The sequence below is a fragment of the Sinocyclocheilus grahami genome, unplaced genomic scaffold (genome assembly GCF_001515645.1).
Source record: "Sinocyclocheilus grahami isolate Dianchi unplaced genomic scaffold, SAMN03320097.WGS_v1.1 scaffold78.1, whole genome shotgun sequence".
NCBI lineage: Eukaryota > Metazoa > Chordata > Actinopteri > Cypriniformes > Cyprinidae > Sinocyclocheilus > Sinocyclocheilus grahami.
The window spans coordinates 1621176-1646905 of NW_015505257.1; the positions used below are offsets into that span (position 1 = coordinate 1621176).

Below are 25730 nucleotides of genomic sequence, written 5' to 3' on the forward strand. Positions count from 1 at the left end.
CGATCAGCTGTGACTTGACTTGACTCATGACGATCAGCTGTGACTTGACTTGACTTGACTCATGGATGGCAGTTGTGAAATGACGGAGCGTTGTTGTGGCCGCCATTTTGTGAACGGGCTCCGCTGTTGCCACCATTATGTGAGCGTGCTCTGGTGCGGCCGCCATTTCAAGAGCGGGTTGAATCACCGGAGTAGCGATCAGTAAACTCGGATGTCCCTGAGTTTGTGGCTGACTAGATATCACGTTCCTTCTCCGCAACACCCACAGTGAATAGAGAGCCAACAGTCAACAAAGCAAAGTTCAAAAAACAACTCAGTGACGAACGCGGACACTCGCGTCTAAGCTCAGATCGTAGAGGTTGATTAAGACCATCACAAAAAAACTTTCAAAAGACAATCAGGTAGATCAGAATACTGTGCGATGGCTAAAAATGTGCGAACATAGTTCTCCAGCGATCGAGGGCCTTGTCTAAGGGCTAACAAAATTATTGCAGTGTCCATACCTGGCCAATGTTCCTCAGAAAAGCTGTTGGGTCCTTGTGTGGCCGAATATTCTGTAATGGAGCCGATGAGACGAGAGGCATGCGGATCCATATGCAAGCTTTTATTTAAAAGACGTGGTCACAAACACAGGCAGGGTCGAAACACCAGCGAACAGGTATGGTACAGGCAAAACATAAAAGCAGTCCAGTAAATGGGCGTGGGTCGATCGGCCGGAAGGTCACGGACCGGATTCGTGACACATATGACTAGCAAAAATTCATTTGTAGAGCTCTCTAATTGGAATTGTTACTAGTAAAAACTGAATTTGAGAGCTCTCTAATCATAATTGTTACTAGTAAGAATTGAATTAGAGAGCTCTCTGATTGGCATTGTTACTAGTAAGAATTTAATTGTAGAGCTCTCTAATTGAATTGTTACTAGTAAAAATGCAATTACAACGAGTAATGCTGGGAATATTTTAAGCTAAAACGGCTTGCCATAATTAGTGCCTATCATCTCCTATCACATCTAATCTGCTGAAAACTTTCTGCATATCAAGTTTTTTTTTTTTTCTCATATCAGGTCACACTTGTAATTCTCATGCCATAGACTTACATTGAACAAGCAACCAATTTCAGAGCTTTCTTGATTTGAGTTCGGTAAGCAAACGCCCAAACAACCACATAGCAACACCCTGTTGTTGTTATGTATCAGTATAATCAATGCAGTTTTTAGTCCATTATAAACTCTGTAGCAACTGTAGCAACCCCATCCATTGCTACATGGAGAGTTACATCAAAATACCATTACAGACCATAATTATACCATGAAGAATTCCACAATTTCATATTTCTTAATTGAGCATATAGATATTTTAGGGCTTTGAAATATACCCGATTCTTTCAGAAAATGGAGTCTTTTGCCACCCTACAGTGAGGTTTAAAAATAGCACACAGTGTGTTGGCCTTGTTCCAAAACACACACATACAAGGCAGACACACTCTCTCTCTCTCTCTCTCTCTCTTCCACTTTTTTCCCCCACCTCCAAGGCTCATATTCGCTAGTATCCCTTGACTGACACAGGCTGCTCTCTTCTGATTGGCTGAAGTGAGATGATTGACAACTGAGCAGAGTACAGGAGCAGCAAGCAGTGGCTCCGCCCCCAGGCTGTGCACGTGGATAAGTCTGCTGTGAGAATCGGAGAGAGGAGAGGAGAGGGGAAAGAGGGAGGAGAGAAGTGGGGAACAGCGTCGACAGGATTTACTTGGGAAGGAGAGGAAGCGAGAGGAAAGGTTTGGATTTGCTTTGAAGGACATATTAGGAGGAGAAAAAGAGGAGGTGAAAGAAAAGAGTAGGTAAGACCATCAAGAAAGTAAAGACCATCTCGTTATTCTGAACATCTCATAATAGTTAGAGGTACTTGCATGGGTTCTTATGTGCAAATTAGCATGGGCATGTGTTTCCATATACATAAATGTTGTGTACGTGTGCATTACGTGCACGTTGATCCGCACTAAAGCAGTCATTCATTATTCTCACAGCTGTGTGTGTGTGTGTGTGTGTGTGTGTGTGTGTGTGTGTGTGTGTGTGTGTGTGTGTGTGTGTGTGTGTGTGTGTGTGTGGAGAGAGAGAGAGAGAGAGAGAGAGAATTACAGATGCATTGCCTCACATCATCGCCGGCAACTGTAGTTACTGGTATCGCTTACACTGTCTCTCTGGTTCCATGTGATTAAATAAATGCCATCATGAGATTACAGTCCCCAAGGCATGCTAGTTTTCATATTGTAAGATGCAAACGTTGCCTCAAAATGCACTGGTTTTTAGAAAACTGCATAATGTCAACTCATAGAGGAAGCATGGTTCTGAAAATTACTGTTTACTTAAAATCAATCAACTGTATATTGTAAATGTTTCCAGGGGGGGACATTGGAAGGCTATTGTTTGCACAGGCCTGCAGGGGGCTTAATGGCACACATGCCGTGGTTATCTCCACATACTGACCTACATTCACCGGAGCTTTACCACAAGCAACCATGAGCTGCTAAAATATCCTTCTAAAAATAGATGCTTAACCCGAGTCATTTGCTAGAGCTGTAATGAATGAAACCGTGATGTCCGTTAAATGAGATCTGTTGTGCTTTGTAACCTTGTAGACTGAAATGAACCTTCCTGAGTTGAAACCCAGAACAGTTCAAACACAGAAATAGGAATTCTGTAACTGCAGAATTAATCGTTTGTGAGGACAGCTTAGACGTTTGATTCAGCTGTGTTTTTGGAGACCAGGTTTGTATGTGCTGAACCTCGACCAGGTTTGTTTTTCCTCACATACTTACTAAGTGTCTGCTGAAACCTTGGAAAGATGAAAGTTACTAAGTTACTTGAAGAGTGTAGTGTTAAATCTAACCAGAAACACCCTAAATCTGTAATTATAGCACTCTGAAATTAAACACAAACCACCCTTTTAAGCTTTTCATGCATACTGAGCACCTTTTACAGCTCAGCGGTAAATTGAAACATTATGCTTGGTTCTGGTTTGGACCACGGTGGTCCAGCTGTGTGAGTTGCAATGGTGGTGGTTATTATGGTTTAGGAATGAAGGAAACTTGGTTTTGGAAACATCCAATCCAAGCACATCACAACCTCATATGGGAATCTGTGGTTCTGAGGAAACTGACATTACTGGACCACCATCGTTTTGGACCTCGTCAGCTAGCTGTGTACAGTAGTTCTACCCGTGTTGTATCTGCTTCACGTATCATATCTGCCTGGACTGGTTTACTGTCAGGCTGCCAAGTAACTAAGATTCTTTCATCTGATTTTCACTTTCTAACAGCAGATCTCAAATTTATGATCTTCTTTGTCTAAATGCAAATGCCTGATACTTCTGATCTCAAACCTCTGATTTCATCGGTCTGATATCAAGCTTCTGGTCTCAATCATCTGACTTAAACAATCTAATCTAAACCAAATTTCTGATCTCTTCTGTGCAACATTCTGATTTCAGAACTCTGATCTCAAGCCTCTGATTTTAACAATCTGATATAAAACGTATGATTTCAAATGTTTTGATTAAAACACTGATCTCAAACGTTTGATCTTGTCTAACTGCTATAGTATGATTTTAGACTTCTGGTCTCAAACCTCTGATTTTACCAATTTGATATCAAATGTCTTATCTGAAACGTCTGATTTAAACACTCTGATCTCAACAATGTTAAAGTTAATTTGTTAACATTACCCTGAAAGAGAAGACCGACTGTAGAGGTGCCTTGTAGCAATAATGAGAATTCCTCAAGGAATGTTAAAATGTATTTGTGATGCATTCTGAATTGCGTTCTGAAACATTTAGGAATTCCCATACTTGCATAGAGTAGGTTTTTGGACATAAAATTACCATGTATTACAATAAGAACACATTTCTTTACACTTCTCCATAATAGTAAGAATCTTTTGTTACCAGTCAGGCAACTGTATTTTTTTCCAGGCGGACAAAATCTTATTTACTCTGCAAGGTTTGTATGTGGAACGTGCAGAAGATGGAAAGTCATCTGAACAACATGCACACCCTCATATATAAAGTCACTGAACAAATAACAAAATAAATCGGACAATGCGGTCCAGACAGATAAATCTTCATAAGCAGCCATGCAAAATTCTCAATTGCACGTAATCTCCCTCAGGAACTCTCATGCACTCCATGTTTGCATGTGTTTTTCTTCTCCGGTGAGATCGTTGTTTTGAGCTCAGAACATCTTCTGTAGCATTGAGCTGATGTGCAGTGAGCAGAGTTTATGATTGGTTTCCTTGGAAACACATACTGTACTCTTTTGGTGTGAAGAGAGCGAGAGAGAGAGAGAGGGAGAAAATGAGGATAGAGTGAAGGAGAGGGAGGTGGGGGAGGGGCTGTACAGGGAAAAGAAAAAAAAGGAAAAGAAATGAAAGCAGACTGGCTGGTAGAAGGGGGTTGGGCTATCATCTCTCAACACCACTCTCTCTACCTCTTTCACTGCCTCTCCCTCTATTTCTCTCTCTTTCTGCTTTCTCGTACCGTTCCTTCCCTTTCTTTGTCTACTGAAAGAGAAGGCAGAAGAGGATGCAAATGTGAGAGAAAGCAAGAGTGTGTTGAGAGAGAGAGAGGTACGAAAGGACAAGACAGAATGGATCAGGCACACTCGCCTTTTTGACAATAGAAGCTCACTTCCTGTCTCTCAGTGGCGTTTCGTAAGTAAGTCCTATCATTCTTTTTGTGTGTGTGTGTGTGTGTGTGTGTGTGTGTGTGTGTGAGAGAGAGAGAAAGAGAGAGACAGAGCGTGTACACATTTTGTCAGAGCTGTCATCCGGTACCTTTAAAGGTACACTGCATTCGAGCAGTGGGCAAACAGGAAGCAGTGCCCTTCTCTTCCTCTCTGACCTGCAAGGTAAGAACGCTTGTGCGTCCCAGGAGAGAAACACTCATCTCTCCTCTCCATGCAACTTAAATACCGGCCCCTCCGGCTCACTTTTTCTGTCTTTGTGCTCCTTGTGGTTTCTTTTACTTTACTTTGTGCAGTAATGTGACTGACTGTGAATGTTTTGCAATAAATCCTGTGCAAGTCTCTACAACTCAAAGTGAATTATGAAGTTAGCTGCAGAGGAGATCCTTCTGTACATAATGCAGTTGTGTGTGTGTGTGTGTGTGTGTGTGAGATATAATAGCAAGCCGGTCTCTGGTGAATACTTTTGTGCAGGAAGTAAGGTTATTATAGCTGGCGATCTTAATCTCTGCCATTATGGCTCAACACAGATCTAATAAAAGACACCGCCTTGGTGTGTGTGTGTCTGCAGTGAACTTTCTCAGACAATCTCCCCACAAGCAGTATCATCCATAACTCTTTGTATGAGAGAGATTTCCTCTGTTTGTTATCTGCCAAAGAACACCCACATGCATGCATTACGTTACCCTCCTGCGGGGCCCCATGGTCACCTGTCATCCCTGTTGGCCCAATTCATTAGCAGCACTTAAGCTAGCAGCAGCATAAGAGAGAAGATAAACAGAAGCATGTCCCCAACAGTTGTAAAAGAATTGAAAATAGTTGAATGAGTAATGTAAATATGTGTTTAACAATGGAATTTCCTGCAAACTTCAAGTGTGTTAAAGAGAGTTTTGCATTTAAAGAGAAAATTCAGCCATAATTCACTGGAACTGGAATGGTTTTCTGTTCTCTGTGGAACACAAAAGATTATATTTTGAAGAATCACATTGTTCTTTTCCAGATATTGAAAGCTTACCATATATTGACAAGGGGAGTTCGGAAAGTGACAAAAAGGGGTCATAAAACTACTGTTAAGTTGTACATGTGGCTAGTACGTCTTCTGAAAGCATGGAGTATGATGAAGTGAATGCAATTTCAGTTCATCCTCAATGAAAATATCACTCTTCATCTCTCAAATCTCATTTGCAATTGTGTAAATGTCTTGTAAAGAAGCATTGAGCCAGAATTGTTGTCAGTGACACCAAAATCCATTCATTCATCAAGGGTGAATGATATTTGAGTTCTACAGCAGTGAATAATGTCTTAAGTTCCTCTCACCAAATCACAGAAGACTATTATGTGGCTTCAGGAGACTTGTAATATAGTGCAAAAGCCATATGGCCAAACACTTCATGATCTCACTCAACCATCATTTGCACTCGTGCATATTCAAACTTAGTGCATTTCATCGCAACCAATTTTAATTTTTGGGTCCACTGTTCCTTTAACGGGCAGGAGTAATGCCTCCTGCGTGCATATGTGTGTGTTTCAAAAGAAGACTTCTATGAGAGTTTGTATGTTTTTATTTTCTCACAGGCTAACCTTACATCAAAGGTATTTTCTATCAAATTAGTCCCTAGCTGCCGTAATCCGCCAAAAGCATCCAGCCTGTTACAACTCGCACTCTTGATCTGATATAAACCTCATATGTGAGAGCGAGTCTCTGTTTATTTAAAGTAATATGAGATGTGTACATGTCAATATCTGCCTCTCAGATTGGATATCAACTCATAAACCCACTGACTGTGACCCCAACAGCTGCAATAGCACGTCAATTTTTGAACGACTTGCAAGCGTCAATGGCACCACAACTTAAGAGTGAAAGCTGAATGTGAGAACAAGACATGGAGACAGAAATGCTGTGAGAATTACTCTCTCAGAAAATGTGGCTGATTTTTTTTGTCTGTGTAGTACAATCATGTTCGCGCGGTTACACCGATGGTCCCACATCAGCATCTGTTTTAAAAGACCGTTTTCTCCACAACAAAGTCCTGCTTGACGTGAAATATGTCAATAAAAGACATCTAACTGATTCTGGTTTTGAAACTGGATGTCATTCTGCGTCTGAAACTGAAACTGATCAACAAAACCTCAAATTCCCATAAGATATGTGCCATTTTAGTTTGTTCTCTGTATTTGTGTCTGTAACACCATCTCCATTGCTTTCGATAAAGAGATGCACAGCACATCTAATTTAGTTGTTTAAACAGGAACCCCTCATAGTTTGGCCTAGCCGCTTTTGTTTACATCTGCAGTGTGCGTGGGGTTTTTCACTGAATATTGAGTCTGAATTTCTCTCATATATCAGCCAGTAACACAATCTCGCTGGCCCCGACAGCAGTGGCGCCCCTATCTTTCCCTTCCCACTCTTCCTCTCACTTTCCGGCTGTTTGATTCCTGCTGTGGTTCCCCTCTGCTCTCATGAGATATCTGTTTCCGATGGACAGTCACCATATGTTTTCGACTGGATTCCTGGCTTTACTGTTGAGTTTTGTGAAGAGTTCGCGTCAGTGAAATGAATGTGGATTCTTGACTATGTGGCTTTCTATGGAGTATCAAACTCTATTTGGGGGGTTTGACTTTTAAATTTGACCTTTGAACCTTTAAAAGGTCATATCATCCAATTTTCTGGAACTTTGTAAGTTAAACGGGTCCAAAAACCAATCATCCAAAAGTAGATTTTTAACAAGATCCTTAAACATTTCCGCCTGATTTTCACAGTTCATGTAGCAAATACAGTATCTGTACGTTTAGTATCTGTCACAATGTAATGTAGGCTCATTTTAAGAAACCGGGAAGCGCTAACTAAATTACAAATCACCGCATACCTGATGTTACTCATTTCATATGCAAAAAGTCAGTTTACATATGAGGGTTAAAGGCACAACAGCAAAAATGGCCTGTTTAATTCAGACAGAGAGTAGAATATTGACTAAATACATATACTAAAATTATGAGTGTTTTAGTGCAAAAAACCTTGATTAACATACGTATGTCTCCTGACCCCTGTAGAACTATGATACAAAGCAGAATTACTGTAGTTGCCAATATGGACTCGATTAAATTAAGGAGAGCAAGATATGGGAGAAAATTAAACTTAAGACGTACAGTGCTGGACAGCCTTTGGCCCATTATTTTCTAATGTAATTCCTTCTTCATTTAAGTGCATGTGTTTGAAACTGGAGAGACTCATAAAAGCTTATAGTAAGAGGAAGATGCATGAGTGGAAGCTCTTCGGATGATTCTCCAACTGTCAGTCTGCATCGCACCTCATTTGAATGTAATGCAAAGAAGCTGTATTCATCCATGAGATGTGAGACTCTTCGCTCATGCATCCCAATGAGGCCTGATAACAACCATAATCACAATTGAACCACTTGAAAAAAATGAGTAGGGAAGACGTTTCAGACACGTTTGTAAAACATATTTTTCAGCAGTGTGTGCATGTGAGGTCATGACCACAACTGCACAACAGTGTCACATTTTTACAGGAAGTTAGAACCACTTCCTTTCCAACGGAACAGTTTGCTGGGTTTCTATGGCTACCTACATTAGCAGCATGTCATAAAAGCATTGGCATACACAACCCACTTGTGCACGTCGGTCTTGCATTATTGTGTTTTGTATCCTCACTGGTGAAAGTACGCTGTGAGAGTCTGGTTTGGACTGAACAGGTGTGATGTACTTGGATAGGTTTGTGTAATCTGATATAACTCAACCTGTTTGACAGTGCATTGTTGGTCTGCGTTAAAATTTGATTACAATGGGACAGGATGCTCACATGAACGTTGGTGAATAAAAAGGAAATTTCACAGAGGTGTTTTTCGAAGCTCAGGAAACTTGGCTCTAGTTAAGATTCGTTGAAGTATCAGCTTTGTCTCCGATGTTTATCCTACATTTCCTTACGATCAGAGATGATAAAAACAAACGAAACAATAGTTGACATGCAGTAAGCATACTGAGCTAAAAAAATAATGAAGATAGAATAGGTCTTTGAAGAGTTTGATAAGAAGTGTTTGGATTTATGTTGAAATCAGTTTTTTTTTTTATTACTATTTTTTTCGAATCCTAATTTAAAGTCGCGATGAAACCGAAATAGTGACAGATCCTTTTTCCATATTGTGACGTACATTAAAGTGAAACAAATTATCAGAAGAAAAAAATTTAGGGTGGAGACTTGGTTCAGGTCATTGGTTGTTGATTGGATGGAGCCAGATCTGAATAGAATGACGATTGTAAGAAAGGGGCGGGGTTTAAATGAACTAAATGATTGGAGAATTTCAGCATACATCAACCGATACATTCAATCACATGACTTTTTTGATGCACATCTTGGAATGTATTCAGTAAATGTGTTTCCATCGTAGTTTGTGTGCATGTTTTCTTACCAAGAAAAAAAATGGCCTCAAGTGAGCGTATATGTTTTTTTGCCCTTTTTGGAAATATATTCACAACTTGGCACTATTGCATAATGTGCATTAAAATATAGGCTATGGATTGAAACATGCCTATTGTTCAGATCTTTTCTGAAATTCTAGAGGAGACAGATGTGACATTTCTAGGCAAAAGTCTCCATGTGAGTCTCCATTTAATCTCTTTGCTGTTTATGAGAAACAAGAGCTCTCAACATAATAGATGTTGTGTTTTTTATGTGCTGCGGCAGTGTGTGTGTGAGAGAGAGAGAGAGAGACATACAAATGCTTACCATGTATTGTACATCTAGCAAATGTGTCAAAGTTCAAGTGTGTGTGTGTTCAACTGAGTATGTGCTATTATGAGATGCAGAGAAGAGGTGAGACACCCTTTAACAAACACAAAGTGCCCGCAGTTGCTCTGTCCTGATCTGAACCAGAATGCACAACTGGAGAATTACAGTATGAGAGCCAAGCTATTAATGGACCAAAAAGAGCACAAATGGGCTCCTTTAACCTCACACACACTCGCACACTTGTTACGCTTCTTCCGATGATAAAGGACAGTTGGTGTGGGTGGGGTGGAGCGTGGGGGGCAGAGATAAGACGAACAGGAGCCTGTGGATTGCTGCAGATGCTTCAGGTTGAACTAGTTCCAGCGTTGAACGTTTGATCTGTTGCCTCAGTCCAATCTAGAGGAAGCGTCAGTCAGGTGCTAGAAAATCTTCAAAGGTGTGTTAGGTGTGTGGGCGACATGAAGGTCACAATGAGATTTATTTCTTTGACAGTTAAGGACGTTGTGTTGTGCAGCACATTATACATGGTAGCCACAAATATGCTATAGAGTATAGATGCTTGTGGCTACCATGGAGCTATATTGTCTTTTCTCTCAGGAAACTGATATTGACCATCATTTACAAGAGCACATCCTGAAGATTTTCTTTCTGCTGTCCCCTCCCTCCCTCGCTTTCCGTCTGTCTTTGTCTCTAACTCCCTGTGTACTGTACTACATCAAACACGACTGTTGATATTGCTTATACTAAAGGTTTGTCAGATCCCTAACCCAAGTTTTATAATTAAACCAGTTACTGGTCCTGCATCGTTTAATATGGACTTGAATGATATCTGTTGGGGTGAAAAATCCTCTAGATTTACATTGAAAGACAATCCACACAACAAATGTTCCTCTAAAAATGTTTCAAAACAAGGCATTACTGTTATCATGTGATATTATGAAAGGATGCTTTCAGTTTTATTTATCCTTGTTATTTATTTTTCTCTCATTCTTTCATTCAGTAAAGCTCAACTCGAAAGATAGGCAAAGTGTAGTGATCTCTGTTGAGATCTGCAGTGGAGGGTTTCTCCGACTCATCAGTGCGGTGAGTATTCACAGGACACTTTCTTCTCTCCAGAACAAGGTGCATCATGAGTCAACCACTTCAGTTATTCGCTTTTGTGTGTGTTTGTCTCGCCTCAGGCTGAATGTATCACATAGCAGAGCAGTATTCTGGACGTAACTCGTGGGACTCCTTCCCCTCTTCTGGGCCGAATCGAGCACCATGGGCCCCAGGCAGCAACCGGCACTGGTCCCCTCCATCCAGGTCATCCATCCTCCACGCACATTTGCATCCATTAATTGAACACTTAATTGAACACATCCATTAATTGTTTTATTGTGTATATCTTACCGTTTTTAAATCATCAGTTCTTCTGTTTTCAGGTGCAGTGGAGGGAACTATCAATCCCCATCCCAAAACTACACAGCAGGACGAAGCTACCCAAATAAAGCTTATAACAACAGGTCAGTCATTATTTTCTGCTCTAATAGTTCTGACTTGTTGGCTAATTCCCAATTTGCATCCTATACATGTACTGTACTGGTAATAGTCAACACAGTCACTGCTTTATTGCAACTGCAGCACTTGTACACTTATTTGATGTGTATTTTTGACACCTACATTATAATTTAGTGAATCAATGTATTATTACTAATGTACGTTTTTATATATTTGTATATTATTTTATTTTTTTGTTTTTTATATTTTGTATATTTTTATTTTCATGTTATTTTATAATAAAATAACTATTTTGCAGTTTGAATTTAATATAATTTAAAGGGGTCATATGATGCGATTTTCAAGTTTTACTTTCTCTTTGAAGTGTTACAAGCTCTTGGGGCATAAAGAAGATCTGTAAAGTTGTAAAGACTAAAGTCTCCAATCCAAAGAGATCTTCTTTATAAAAGTTAAGTCAACCACGCCCTCCTAAAACATCTCATTCTAACACGCCCCCACATGTCTACGTCACTATGTGGAAATATTAGCAAAATGCCGCCCAAATGTGCACGCAAAGAAAGAAGGCGTGGTTTCAGGAACAGCAGTAGTGTTGATGCAGCCATGTCAGGGAGACGCTGTGTTTCAGTGTGAAAGCAAAAGCACTTTATTTGGCCTTCCGCAAGTAGATGCAATTAGGAATCATTGGTTAAGATTTATTTACAACAGAACAGCACAACCCAGATGTTCTAATTTTTGCAACGCATTTTATGGACGACAGGTTTTTTTTTTTTTTTTAACCTAGAAGAGTACAAGGCTGGCTGTGCACAAAGGCCATTTCTAAAAAAAAAAAAAAAAAACAGGTCAATTCCGACTTTGCTATGACAATCTGGCGCTTCTGAATCAATGACTGTAAGTTTTAACATTAAAAGCATGTCAATATATTCCGTTACACCAAATACACAAAATAATGATCTTTAAAATAGCATCATATGACCCCTTTAATATTTGTAACGTAAATATATACTTATAACTATTATATATTATACATTTATATATTTTATACATAATTGTAATAAAAATGTATAATGTTTTTGTACCACTTTTTATACCTCTACTTATGTTACTCTTTATGTTGTTAGTATGTTACTAGCATGCCATCCAGGTGTTTTAATGTACGTTTTCAATGTACTGTGATTGGACACGCACAGTCTTACATGCTACATGGTAGAGATAATATGTGACCCTGGACCACAAAACCTTCTTAAGTCTTAAGTGTAAATTTTTCAAAATTGAGATTTATACATCTTAAGTATAAATAAATAAGCTTTCCGTTGATGTGTGGTTTGTTAGGATAGGACAATATTTGGTTGAGATACAACTATTTGAATATCTGGAATCTGAGGGTGCAAAAAAATCAAAATATTGAGAAAATCGCCTTTAAAGTTATCCAAATGAAGTCCTTAGCAATGCATATTACTAATCGAAAATTAAGTTGAGATATATTTATGGTAGGGAATTTACAAAATATCTTCATGGAACATGATCTTTACTTAATATCCTAATGATTTTTGGCATAAAAGAAAAATCTATAATTTTGACCCATATAATGTATTTTTGGCTATTGCTACAAATATACCCCAGCGACTTAAGACTGGTTTTGTGGTCCAGGGTCACATATGCAAATTTGCCATGTTCACACATTGTTAACACTGTGTGACATTCATAGATAGTATTTCTCTTTATTTACAAACAGACCTCCAGGGTTCAGCAGGGACAGGCCCCACACGCACCCCAGAGACAGAGGCATCGAAAAGGAGCAGAGGGTCCCAAGGGGCTGCGGTCCAACACAGAGCCAGCACCACAATCCAGAACGCCCCACCCTAAGCTACAGCTCAGGGTGTGGAGGACACCTCTCTAGCAGCAACAATCACAGCAGCCAGCCACACAGGGTGAGGGCATCCAAATTTATAGAGCTACAGTGCTATCAAAGATGAGCAAAACACAAAAGAACTCTTAATTTCCTGACTGATTTGATGCTATTTCCTGTTTCAGTATGGGGGTCCGCATCAGCAGCAGCGTTCCACTGGGTGTCCCCCACAGACCCAGGGAGAGAAATGGACACAGTCGACTCAGTCCAGGACTTTACAAGGGCCCTCTCTCAAACGTCCAGCACCTCCTCACAATATCTCACCACCACTCCGGAACCCATCCCCTTCACGAGACGACTGTCCCAGCAAGAGGATCAGGAGCATCAGCTCGCATCAGGTCAGTCATGTTTTTTCCTTGTTAAAATTCATGTGCAAAGACCGCTACTATTTACATTTACAATTTTTATATTTTTCTATTAGTTTTTGAGTATAAAGTGATATGTCAGTCAAAAAGTTTTGGTTATAAAGAGGCAGTAGTCTTTAAGCGCCATCTCCTGGTCAGAATGAGAAGATCCTTAAGTGATAATGCATGACTCTTTGATAAATTCTGCAGAATTTCCACCCGAGAGAGAAATATTTCATCAACCGTCCACCTCCATCACATCCACCTCGGCCATGGAGCCCAGCATACAAAAGCTCGATGCCCTGGAGCCTGTCTGAGAAGAGGTCCTCTCCCTCTCGTTTTCAGGTAGACCAGTGGTCTCGGCTGTATTTTTTTGTACAATTGATTTTCTATATATGCCTGGAACACAAGAGCAGTTTAAAGGGATAGTTCACCCAAAAATGAAAATTAGCCCATGCTTTACTCACCCTCAGGGCATCTTAGGTGTATCTGACATTCCTCTTTCAGACGAATCCAATCTGAGTTATATAAAAAATTGTCCAGGCTCTTCTAAGCTGTATAATGGCAGTGAATAGTGTTCCTGTTTTTGAAGCCGAAAAAAGTGCATCCATCCATCATAAAACTACTCCACACGGCTCTGGGGTGTTAATGCCTGCTTGAGCAACCGGAAGCCGGAGATTACAGTTTATACATTTTTAAAAATCAATATTTTTCTTACACTAACGCATCGTTTCGCTTCAGAAGGCCTTTATTAACACCCCGGAGCCGTGTGGAGTAGTTTTATGATGGATGGATGCACTTTTTTCAGCTTCAAAAACAGGGACACCATTCACTGCCATTATACAGCCTGGACAATTTTTAAATATAACTGTGATTATGTTCGTCTGAAAGAGGAATGTCAGACACGCCTAGGATGCCCTGAGGGTGAGTAAATCATGGGCTAAATTTCATTTTTGGGTGAACTATCCCTTTAAGGAAGGTTTATAACTCTATACACTTTATAACTTCAATACACATTAACAGGCCTAATCACATACTACTTTGCTTTAAATTTATAATTTACAATTATATACTTTGTGCTGCTCATGATCATCCTTCTTTCACTTATTTAAAAGGAGTCCAGTCATTCAGTCATGAGAGATCACAGACCGTATTCCATCCCATCACCACCCAACAGTGCCCCAAGCCAGGGCCTCCACAGCAAGAAACCCACCAAACAGGGGCAACCCCATTATCCGGTCCGTGATCATCCAGGCCCCTATCCCCATGGGGCCAAAGGGGGCTGGGATTGCCCATCACCAGCAAACCTCACCAGTGTGCCTTACAGTCAGCAGCACCAGCTCCCTCCACCACAGAGGCACACTGGCCCCTTCAGCAGCCCAGCCACCTCAGTACCTCAGCCCAGATTCAACACAGCACAGCCTGGCTGGAAAACACAGAGCCGCTCGGGAAAACATGGCAGCAGTGTGAGTAAAAGAAGGAAGAATTTTCAATATTATGCCCAGTGTTCAAAGAACTAGTCTCTGCCTCAGACAACACACCCACAGACTGTATAAGTGGGAGTTCTTGGCCAGAATAAGCTCCAAGACTTAATATCAGTAGTCAGAAGTCTGGCCAGGCAAGACTATCAATTAAATGTCAAGTCCATATAAATTATCAGTAAAAGCCAAAACAATTACATTTTAAAAAGCAATTCACATATATTGAGCTGCTCTTTTGTATTCGTATAGATTTGTGAATCGTTTGGTCATTTGTTTCTTTAAAGGAGATGGGGCATACCACCTCTGGCCTGGAATCTCAAGAATCTGTGAGTGGGGACCGAAAACGGCCAAGCACATCTAAACATATTAGCCGCCAACAGAGTCCCTTTCAGCCATACAGCAGTGCAGAGGGTAGAGTCACAGATTGTTCAGAATGGAGGAGTCCAGAGATTGGGTTAAAGAAACACAATCAGAGAGACTCAGACTCCCCTTCTGAACCCAGCACTCAAACCTCAGACAGAGGTCAGAGGGCACAGAAGTCAGAAATGAAGAAGAACAGGCACTCTAAACATCAGACTGGATTCAAATCCACCCACGAGAGCTCCCTCAGCAAGCTGGAGACTGAACTCTTGAAACATATTCATGCCAAGAGGAGGCACAAGGAGCATTTAAGGAGGAAGGATAAAAAGAAGGAAGCAGAGCTGTTAGACACAAGAGAACGGATGGAGAAAAAAATGGAGGACAGGAAAAAGAAAAAGATGAGGGACGGAAGAAAGGGGCACGATAAGAAGAACATGCATCAAAATGGCAGAAAGTTGGGACAGATAACTAGAAAATCAAAGGAGGAGAGGAAAAAAGGAATGCATGAAGACAGGAAGAGTGAGATGCCAACTTCGAAATCAGCATCTCCCAATTTAGGAACATTGTATCCCAGTGATTTTGAACCTCTCCTGGATGGCCTACTGTCTGAGCCACTTCATCTTAATAACAGAGAGGAAGAGTTCTCTAGACACACTTCAGGGTTCATCCCACCTTCTACATCTCCTCCTGTCAGTAATAACCATTGTTCTCCATGCCAATCAACCCGTGAAGCCAATACTAAAGCCTTAGAGGTTGACGACCAATCAGAATCTTCTGAGCCTGACCATGTAGACACTAGTGATGACAGCGTAGAGGCCCATGATGTTGGCGGGTCCAAACGTACTCTTCCCAATAAGCAGAAGGTTTGTGAAGAAGAACCCATCAGAACCAAGGAGGGTGTCTTAGGGTTGCATAGTGCCCCAGACCTCCTACCGGCTCACTGCACCTATAGTGAAGAACTCCTAAAGCTGGACCCACCAACAAGCCCACCTGTTCTGAGCTGGCAGGGCTCTCCGGTGTCGGACTTAGGTGATGATGATGATGATGATGAGGAAGGGAAAGAGGGAGAAATGGTTAGAGTACTGAGGAGGCCAGTACTACAACCTAGTCCAACACACTCATCTCCACTTAGAGACCCAGTGGAGATCAACACTGGAGTCGACTATTGCCACAATGACCTGGCCAAATTGTATGGCCTTCCTGAGTCTTCTAATGCAATAGACACTGAGGAAGAGGATGAAGAAAAGAGAGAAGGAGAGCAGAAAGATAGTAGTTCTGATGCAGCAAGCAGCTCTGAGCCCAACAAACCGCACTTGCATCAAATGGACACATTCAAATCAGCAACCTCAGCGATGGGCAGCCATAGATACACTTACAGGGGTGGGCCATTTGGTCGGCCACCCCCTGGTGCATTAGTTGGGGTGAAATACTCATCATCTCTGTCCTTGGGTCCTGAGATCCACCCTCCAGACCAGCATAGTCCACCTGCCACATCTCCAACCACAGAAATCCTAGATCAGGTCACACCCCCACTGATCCAGCCTGCAGAGAAGGACAAAGAGAGTAAAACAGAGGATGAGAGAATGGAAACCAGTGCAAAAGAGGAAGAAATGGAAGAAGAAGAAAAGGAGGAAGCTGAGGTGCAAAAGATGGATGAACAAGTGGGGATCAAAGTAGCTGAATCAGCTAAAGACCCAACCTGCACTTCACTGGAGGAGAAGGAACCTCTAATGTCTCCCGCCACCCTGCAGGCTAAACTAGTACAAAGCTGCGAGCTTCTGCTCAATCAAAACTCCAGCCCTGTGTCAAATGCTATGAAAGTCAGCGGGCCCACATCTATTGAGAGAGAAAAGGAACAAGACCGGGCCAGACAGAAAGATCAAGTGAGGTCTCCAAGAAAAGCTGGTAGGAACGTAAAAGGAGAAGATTCCAAAAAGAGTAATGGAGGAGAGAATAAAAAGGAAACCGTGAAGGACGAGACACAGACCAAGGATTCATGCTCTGAAGGTTTAAATGAGCACTTGGTGGAAATCAAGAACAAACAGGTTGTCCTAGAAAACCAAAAAATTGACTTGAAAGATAGAGAAACAGAATCTAAAGAAGTCAAGAGAGAAAAAGAGACCGACATTAAAAAAAAGGCCATGAAAGAAGACACACTAAAGGCTGATACATCTGCTACAGCATCATCTACATCTGCCACAACCAACACAGAAACCTCTGTTACTGTGACACCCCCCAACAGACCTCCGCTGCTGAACCGAGTCAATCTCCTTAATCTGCAGGAGTTGTCTAAAATTCCTTTGAAAGAACTGAGGATCCGTTTGGTCAAGGTTGAGAGCGGAGGTCGGCAGACTTTCATGGCCTCAGAGATCGAGCAGAAGACCATGCCACTCAATGCCATCAACATCGAAAATAATGCAGCTGAGGTCATACGAGCCTGCAAGTAAGTTACCAATGTGTTAAAAGAACCACATGGCACCACCCTATCACCTATTCACAACACCCTAGTATCATTAACAGTGTTTAAAACTCTAAACTGATTATTATTATGACTTTGATGGGGAATATGAACCATGTCTCTTCGTTTAGTTTTTTTTTTAGTTATTTCTTTCTGTGCATTTACACATACACTTCTGTTTCTGTGACAGAGGGGCAAATATCAAGAGCAAGTTTCGGGAGTCATACCTGCTTCCAGCATTTTCAGTGAAACCTGTCCTGTCCAACGAGACTCCTATTTTCAGAGACAAATTGAACCCTCCAACACCGAGCATTTATGTGAGTTGAGGCCAATCAGTTCATTAGGTTTATTAAAGTACTGTAATTTATTATTATTTATTAATCATATGCTCTGTCAGACATTAGTTTATATGGATACATTAGAGGTCTTTATTGTTGTTGTAAAGATAAACAATAACCATATAACTTGTCTGTTTGATGTCTGTTATTCTGACTATGTGTTTGTTTTTGTATTTTTAGCTAGAGAGTAAAAGAGATGCTTTTTCTCCGGTGCTGCTGCAATTCTGCACAGACCCTAAAAATGCTGTTACTGTCATCAGAGGGCTGGCTGGATCCCTCCGTCTCAGTGAGAAAATACAATATATATCACAAACACACATGCACAGTCACATGACTAAACATTGTTTTCAAAAAGATTAGTTTTCGCAGGACAAAAACACTGTCCCAGTATGGGTAAAAGTCAAAAACATAGAGAAAAAGATGGTTTTCAAATGTATCCGGATTAGTGTAAATGTAGCCTATGACATTCTTGTCTTTCTGGTAGATCTGGGTCTGTTCTCCACTAAATCCCTGGTGGAGGCCAACTCTGAGCATGCAGTGGAAGTGAGGACTCAGGTGCAGCAGCCGGCAGACAAGAACTGGAACCATTCAGGATCCGCCCAGACCTGGCCCTGCGAAAGCAGCAGATCTCACACCACCATCGCTAAATACGCACAGTACCAAGCATCCAGTTTCCAGGAGAGCTTACAGGTAGACATTGTTACCATGAGTGCCTCGGTGGGATCAGAAATCAACTCTATCTCACGCTTAACTGGAGTCACATCTAAGCCTCAACGGGAAACAGCACTTGTGACAGCATAACAGTCTGCCTCACCCAGTAAAGTCATATTAAGTGAAATGACAAATGATTACGTGAAATGTCCCTTCTCGTCCCTCTCAGGGCAAGGGTATTGCAGTTTGATGATGCTGAGGCTCCAGGCAATCGCCTGAAAGTTCTAGGTACAGAGACACACACACCCTTAAAATAAAATTTAAGAACGTGACAGTTATCTGTATTTCTAGGAAGAGAAAGACAGTGAAGATGAGGATGAAGAAGACGGATCAGGGGGAAAAAATTTGAAAAAATCCAACTCCCAAGGAAACACTGGGACTTCCATCACCGCATCCAGGTAAAGTAAAAAATAATGTTTAATGGTTAAACTATCATATAACGATACATATAGATTGCTATTACAAGGACCAGATTGAATTTTAATTTTGTTTGTTTATTTTTTTAAATGCTGTCTCTGAAAAGTTTCTTTTTTTTTTTTACAGCCCAGAGCAGAAAGCCATTGGAAAAATCATTAAATTTGGAACCAACATTGACTTATCAGACCCAAAACGGTGAGAGATGTTCACTTTGATATTACTGTGCCATTAGTTGACAATCTTCCATAAAATAATGTTGGGCAGGGAGACTATGGGGATTATGCGCAACAGACGTCCATATTCTATAAAACAGGTCTTGTTGCTTCCGGTTCAAGTGTTTTGTATGTGCTCTGTTAAATATGGAGCTGTTTAACTTAAGATGCCTTCCAAGGATATACCAAAGATAATAATAACCGATGTCTATCACATATGTAGATTGATATCTAAACGTTTTTATTTTTATTCTTTTAATTAATATTTTCGGGTATTAAAATGGAATAATACGCCAACAATAACAACTAGCTAGGTTAGCTGATTACCTTAAAATTCCATAGATATTGCAATCAGTTCGTACAGCTCTTAACACTTTTTCCGACAAGCGAATGTGTGATGAGACCTGTTTTCCGGTTTTGTCAGGTGATGTTCTACATATACCCCATTCACTATGCTTTTATTAGTGTCATTATTACTTGCATTGGTGTGAGTAAATGACTGTACGTACTTGTCTTCAGGTGGAAGCTGCAGCTGCAGGAGCTGTTGAAGTTGCCTGCATTCATGCGCGTGTCCTCCAGCGCGAACATGCTGAGTCACGTTGGCCAAACTATACTGGGCATGAACACAGTCCAACTTTATATGAAGGTCCCTGGTAGCCGCACACCAGGTCAGTGTACACATACACACAAGGTATTCGTGCATTTGAGATTTCTTTAACCCTCACTAACTTACTTTGAAATAAGGCATTATTGAATTTATTTACCAAGTTGTTTTCCTTATGGAGTTTTTTTTTTTTTTCCCAGGTTTTACTTCCATTCAGAAGTTTTGTCTCCTTGAGAATAACAAAACCTTTTTACACTCTTTCAATATTATCATAGAGAAACATGTTTAATTGTATTTTTTAAAAATAGGCTTCATCATCATCATCATACAAAATGTATGATATTTTTTAAATTATGTCCTGGACATGTTTAAAATAAAGCAAAACATGGTCACAAACCTAAAGTCTGACATCTTCTCTTAAGGACATCAGTCAAATATTTATTTATTTATTTATGCTTCATTTTCAGTATGCAAAATAGAAATTATCATATTTTTTGTGAAATGTGACCTGGACACGTTAAAAAAAATATGTAATGATAATTTTTTTTATTTGCCTTTATTTACTTACATTTGTTAAAAAATAAATTTAAAAAAGGCTTAATTTTTCATTATGATAAATAGAATTTATAATTATTTATAATATTTTTGTAAAACGTTACCTGGAGATGTTAACAATAAAATAAAATATCAAAATGTATGTTTTTTTTTCATTTATTTATTAAAATAGACAATTATATATTTTGTTTATTTTTTGTGAACTATATATACAGGTTTAATTGTAATTTTTCTGAATAGAATGTGAAAGGTAAACATTTTTAAAATAAAATTAAAACATCATTATCAGATGTTATTTTATTTTTATTTTAACCAAAGCAAAACTTTATTTTTATTATATTGCATAGACTTTGTTAAATGGGACTTGAACATGTTTAAAACAAAACAAAACTTTTTTTTAAAACTGAGTCTGATTTCCTCTCTCTAGGACATCAGGAAAATAATAACTTCTGTTCAGTGAACATCAATATTGGCCCTGGAGACTGTGAGTGGTTTGCTGTCCATGAACACTACTGGAAAGCCATCAGTGACTTGTGCGAAAAGTAAGTTTTGGATCACACACGGCAGTTATTTTTATGGCTTAGCACAATGACAAATGCGATTAAATATAAAGCAATATGTCTTGTGTGCGTTAGGCATGGTGTGGACTATCTGACAGGCTCGTGGTGGCCGGTTCTGGAGGATCTGTATCATTCAAACATCCCAGTGTACCGCTTCATTCAGAGACCTGGTGACCTCGTGTGGATCAATGCTGGCACTGTGCACTGGGTCCAGGCTGTGGGCTGGTGCAACAACATTGCCTGGAACGTTGGCCCTTTAAATGGTGAGTATATAGTGTGACGATAGGGGGCGCCAAAGACATTCGCCAAACATTTACTGCATACTTTCAGCTCTTGCATCATGCCCTTTGTCTTCCCAGCCCATCAATACCAGCTGGCTCTTGAACGTTTTGAGTGGAACGAGCTCAAGAAAGTCAAATCAATCGTCCCCATGATTCACGTGTCCTGGAACGTCGCCCGCACAATCAAGATCACAGACCCAGACACATTTAAGATGATCAAGTTAGTGCGGCGTTGCATTATTTGTCATTAAAACCTACATTCATTTTACATACATTTACATTATTTTATAGTTCCACCTCCTCTTTGTCTTGTCTTTCAGACACTGTTTACTCCAATCCATCAAAAACATTCAGATTTTGAGGGACCAGCTGGTGTCTGCAGGCAAGAAGATCTCCTATCAGAGCAGGGTGAAGGATGAGCCAGCGTACTACTGCAACGAGTGCGACGTGAGGACCACCAGCACTCAATGCACCAAATAATATTCTGTCATAAGTCGTAGTATCTTGTTGATGTACTTGTGTGTGTGTGTGTGTGTGTGTGTGTAAACAGGTGGAGGTGTTTAACCTACTGTTTGTGACCAGTGAGAACAGCAGTAGGAAGACGTATGTGGTTCACTGTGAGGACTGCACTCGGGAGCACAGCCCCAGTCTGAGCGGGGTGGTGGTGCTGGAGCAGTACCGCATCAATGAGCTCATGAACACATATGATAACTTCACCCTGGTAAGACAAACACTCTCATACACACTAATGAACTAGTGTAACATGTAATAATGTTTTATTTTACTTTTTTATTTAAAAAAAAAAAAAAGGCTTAATTTTTAGTATGCTAGAATTTTATAATTATTTTGTGAATTGTGACTGGAACATGTTTAAAAAACTCAATTAAAAAAATAAGAATAAAATAAAATGATATTTAAATACAATTTAATTTAGTTTTTATTCTTTTTTTTTTATTATAGAATTGTAATATAATAAATAGAATGTGTATTACTTTTTTGCGAAATGAAACCTGGACATGTTTAAATAAAATATAATTATATTATATTTAAAAAAAATTAAATAGTTTTCATTTTCAGAATCTTCATTTATTTTTTGTGAAAAGTGGCATGGACATGTTTAAAGTAAAATATGCAATATATATATATATATATATATATATATATATATATATATATATATATAAAATATATGTAGGCTTGATTTTTATATATATATATAAAATTTAAGTAGGCTTGATTTTCATTATGCTAAATAGAATTCGTAAAATGTGACCCTGATGTGTTTAAAAATAATAAAATAAGATATTTTTATTTAATTTTATTTTTTGAAAATAGACAATTTTCAGTATGCAAAATAGAATGTATAATAATTTTGTGAAATGAACTGGACATGTTTTAAAAAAATCAATATGTAATGCTGTTTTTTATTTTAATTTTAAAAAATAGGCTTCATTTTCAGTATGCAAAATAGAATTTGTAATATTTTTGTGAAATGTGAACTGTGTGTTTAAAATAAAATGTCAATATGTAATGCTATTTTTTATTATATTTGAATGTTTCGTTTTTATAAAATAGGCTTCATTTTCAGTATGCATAATATAATTTATAATATGAAATGTTTCCTGGACCTATTTAAAATAAAATAATCCATCAACGGAATCGTCATTGACCACTATGATACTATAAGTACATTTGAATTCTTTTCACAGCAATTGTAATGCATGCGTATTCTCTTCCTAGGCTCCAGTCCCGTGCAGTAGATGAACTTGATGTCTGAAACTACACAGCCATAACCAAATCTCCTACCCTCCTGCCCCAAATCAGCGGCATAAACCTTACGTTCTCCTTATTTTTATTACCAAAACCACTACTGCAGACTTATGGAACAGCCCAACAAATCGCTGTTTACTTCACATTGTTTACAATACTATCAACAGATGTCTCTCCAGCGCAGTCGTCTTCCCCTCAGACATCTGATAGTTCTCACGCTCCTGATTATAGAATGACTCGAGTGGTGCTACATCATTGGACTTTAACAATAACGTGGAACTTGGCTACCAGGTCACTCATCCACAATGGATAACTGCTGTGATTCCTTTTTAAAAATGTCAAAAATTAGCTGAGCATGTGCATTAATTCAGGTGCTGATGTAGTTTACTTTTTTATGCAAATGGAAGACGATGTCACCAGTCCAGTCCAGTTAGCCAGTGTCTCTGAATGAGTGGTGCTTTGATACAACATGTATAACAGCAAGGGGATTCATTTCTCTCGGAGCTGATGACCATTGCGGTGGCATTACGTTTTGTTTTTCTGTTGTTTCGGTCATGTCATATTTACTACAAGTCTGACCTTTTGTAAATGGTATTTGCATATTTGACTGGGTGCTATTTTTTTAAGTTGTCAAGGGTTTTCGGAAAGAAAGAAACTTTTTTTAACAGTCTAGACTAACACCATTTGGGCCTTGTGGTATGCATTTAGACAAAAGGTGATTTCATGGTATTTGATTAATGACATTTAAGAGCATTAAAATATCACGTGAGGTACAGTATATGTAACAGTTATTCCAAAAAATACGGGTTTAATCCAAAACTTATTTGATTGCATTTGTCTGGAAAACCTTGTGTGTGTTTTGTGAATCGTTTTTGTACAACTCAAAAAAAGAAAAGGAAAACCATTCCTGCGAACTTGTGGCTTTCGATGCATTTCTCAATCGGATTGAATCATAACTGAATTATTCTTTGTTGTTGTTTTTTTTTATTTTATTTAATTACCTGTCTTTACCTTTTGTATTTATTGATCGTCCATGATGCTTCTCTTATCTGAAGGCACGTTTCCATTAGGTGTATTTTCAATTTGCAATTTCAATTTGCGCAATTTGAAGGGTAATGGAAATGTATGCCTAGTGACATGCATATTTCGTAATTCTTTCTGTTGTGCTGATGTGGTGAGGCTTACGGGGGAACGTCTGATTCAAAATGGTGCTGATCCCCCTCCCTCCCCGGTCTCTCTCTGTCTGTATAAATGATCTGTAGGTTTGAAAACATGAATTTAATCTCACAAGTTGGTGCTTAGAACAGAGTCAGTACACTTTTATGAACCGAATGTCTTTGTACTGTATATTTAACACATGAAATTTGTTTGCTTTACATGAGGTACAGGATATTGTGACACGTGTATGATTCCAGTCATCCTAGCTGTTATGATAATTATGACCTTTCCGATTTGTATCATTATTGATGAATTGCAGATTATTACGAGTTTCATTAATACCTCTCGGAGTTTGTTTTCAGGTTCGTTGCCTTTTTTTGTTTTGTTTTACTGTATTAAAAAAGAAAAGGAAAACATTAAGGAACTGAGCCAGACTTGTCTAAAACATTGTGATTTTTGTGTGTTATACCTGATATAATTCTAACTATAAAAAATAAAACATTCTGATAAATTCCCATGTGTTTACGTGCAAGTTATTTCTGGATTGTGTGTGTGGAAGTGTATTAGAGGAAGGTTACAGATTCACAGTCTCCTGTCTGTCTGTGAGTGGAAGCGGAGGCCTGCAGAGGTCATGGGACAGGAGCAATGTTTCACTGACACCTCAGCGCTCTCTGCCGACTTTACTGCGGAAATCCTGGCTCCAAGGACAGGAAGACAGGTTTTCCTCTTTTATGACTGTCAGGATATATCTCGTTTTTCACCATCCCTCCACACTTAACGTGTATATTTCACCAGCACCCTTTTTATCTCCCTGCTGTGACTAAATAAATAAACAACTGTAGATAGTTTATTTACTCAAAGTCACCATCCTGTTTTCACCCGTTAACTCAATATCTTATCCAGTTCACTCTGTCACAGTCGTTCTCAACTGGTGGGTCGTCGTGACCTGAAAATGTTTTTCTGTTCTGATAAAATCACAGCTGCAAACTAAATTATGCAAATGCAAAATTAATATAATATAATATAATAGCTAAAGCCTCCAATATCTCACTCAAAAACAGCCAATTTACATCCCGTCTGCTGAAATCTCCAAAAAAAACATCCCCACAGCTCTGACACATCCTGAGAGATATTAAACAGGCATCGACTCCCCCTGCTGTAGCTGCAGCTGAACTAAAGGGAACCGTCACACAAAGAGCCAAATGTTTTCTAGAGCCCTCAGTGATTCAGACATGCGTTTTAAGACTTTACTAACTTTTATACACAGTATTTCATATATTTTTGTAACTAAGGAGAGAAAGCCTTCTTGATCTCTTTCTGTGCCACTTGGGAGTTTTGTCAATCTCCTTCAAATTTCACAGTTTTTTGATATGCCTTTTAATCATGATATATATTTTCCTCTTAGGGCATCGGAGTCCTATTGTGCTTGAGATGCATTTGATTTTAGACCAGAGTCTGGTTCTTTTCTAAGACTGTGATGAAAATACAGAGGTTGCGAATGTAAGAACCAGGGTTATGCAACGGGCAGAGTTTTTCTTTTGAAAAATTAACCGATTCAATCATTCTAGCTATTCATTTACTCACAATACAAA

At 39.3% G+C, this 25730-nt stretch overlaps 1 protein-coding gene across 12 annotated transcripts in view; it reads left to right on the forward strand.

Annotated features, from left to right (window-relative positions):
- LOC107586158 (lysine-specific demethylase 6B-like) overlaps positions 1-24192 on the forward strand; it is a 40273-nt gene extending 16081 nt beyond the window's left edge. Inside the window, exons 1-22 of one of the 12 annotated variants that reach the window (XM_016273416.1) lie at positions 1650-1834; positions 9561-9567; positions 10484-10566; positions 10665-10788; positions 10893-10988; positions 12716-12911; positions 13015-13227; positions 13444-13578; positions 14349-14699; positions 14999-17517; positions 17723-17849; positions 18051-18156; positions 18355-18560; positions 18873-18979; positions 19125-19193; positions 19730-19878; positions 20797-20911; positions 21005-21192; positions 21289-21430; positions 21531-21657; positions 21761-21931; positions 22951-24192. In XM_016273416.1, the coding sequence (XP_016128902.1) occupies positions 10670-10788; positions 10893-10988; positions 12716-12911; positions 13015-13227; positions 13444-13578; positions 14349-14699; positions 14999-17517; positions 17723-17849; positions 18051-18156; positions 18355-18560; positions 18873-18979; positions 19125-19193; positions 19730-19878; positions 20797-20911; positions 21005-21192; positions 21289-21430; positions 21531-21657; positions 21761-21931; positions 22951-22974 (5160 nt within the window). In that variant the 5' untranslated portion in view covers positions 1650-1834; positions 9561-9567; positions 10484-10566; positions 10665-10669 and the 3' untranslated portion in view covers positions 22975-24192. Of the gene's footprint in view, positions 1-1649; positions 1839-4476; positions 4709-4818; positions 4902-9560; positions 9568-10483; positions 10567-10664; positions 10789-10892; positions 10989-12715; positions 12912-13014; positions 13228-13443; positions 13579-14348; positions 14700-14998; positions 17518-17722; positions 17850-18050; positions 18157-18354; positions 18561-18872; positions 18980-19124; positions 19194-19729; positions 19879-20796; positions 20912-21004; positions 21193-21288; positions 21431-21530; positions 21658-21760; positions 21932-22950 lie in introns of those variants that run through there. The other 11 variants (XM_016273422.1, XM_016273415.1, XM_016273418.1 and 8 more) reach the window with 11 other exon arrangements.
- The last annotated feature ends 1538 nt before the right edge of the window (positions 24193-25730 follow it).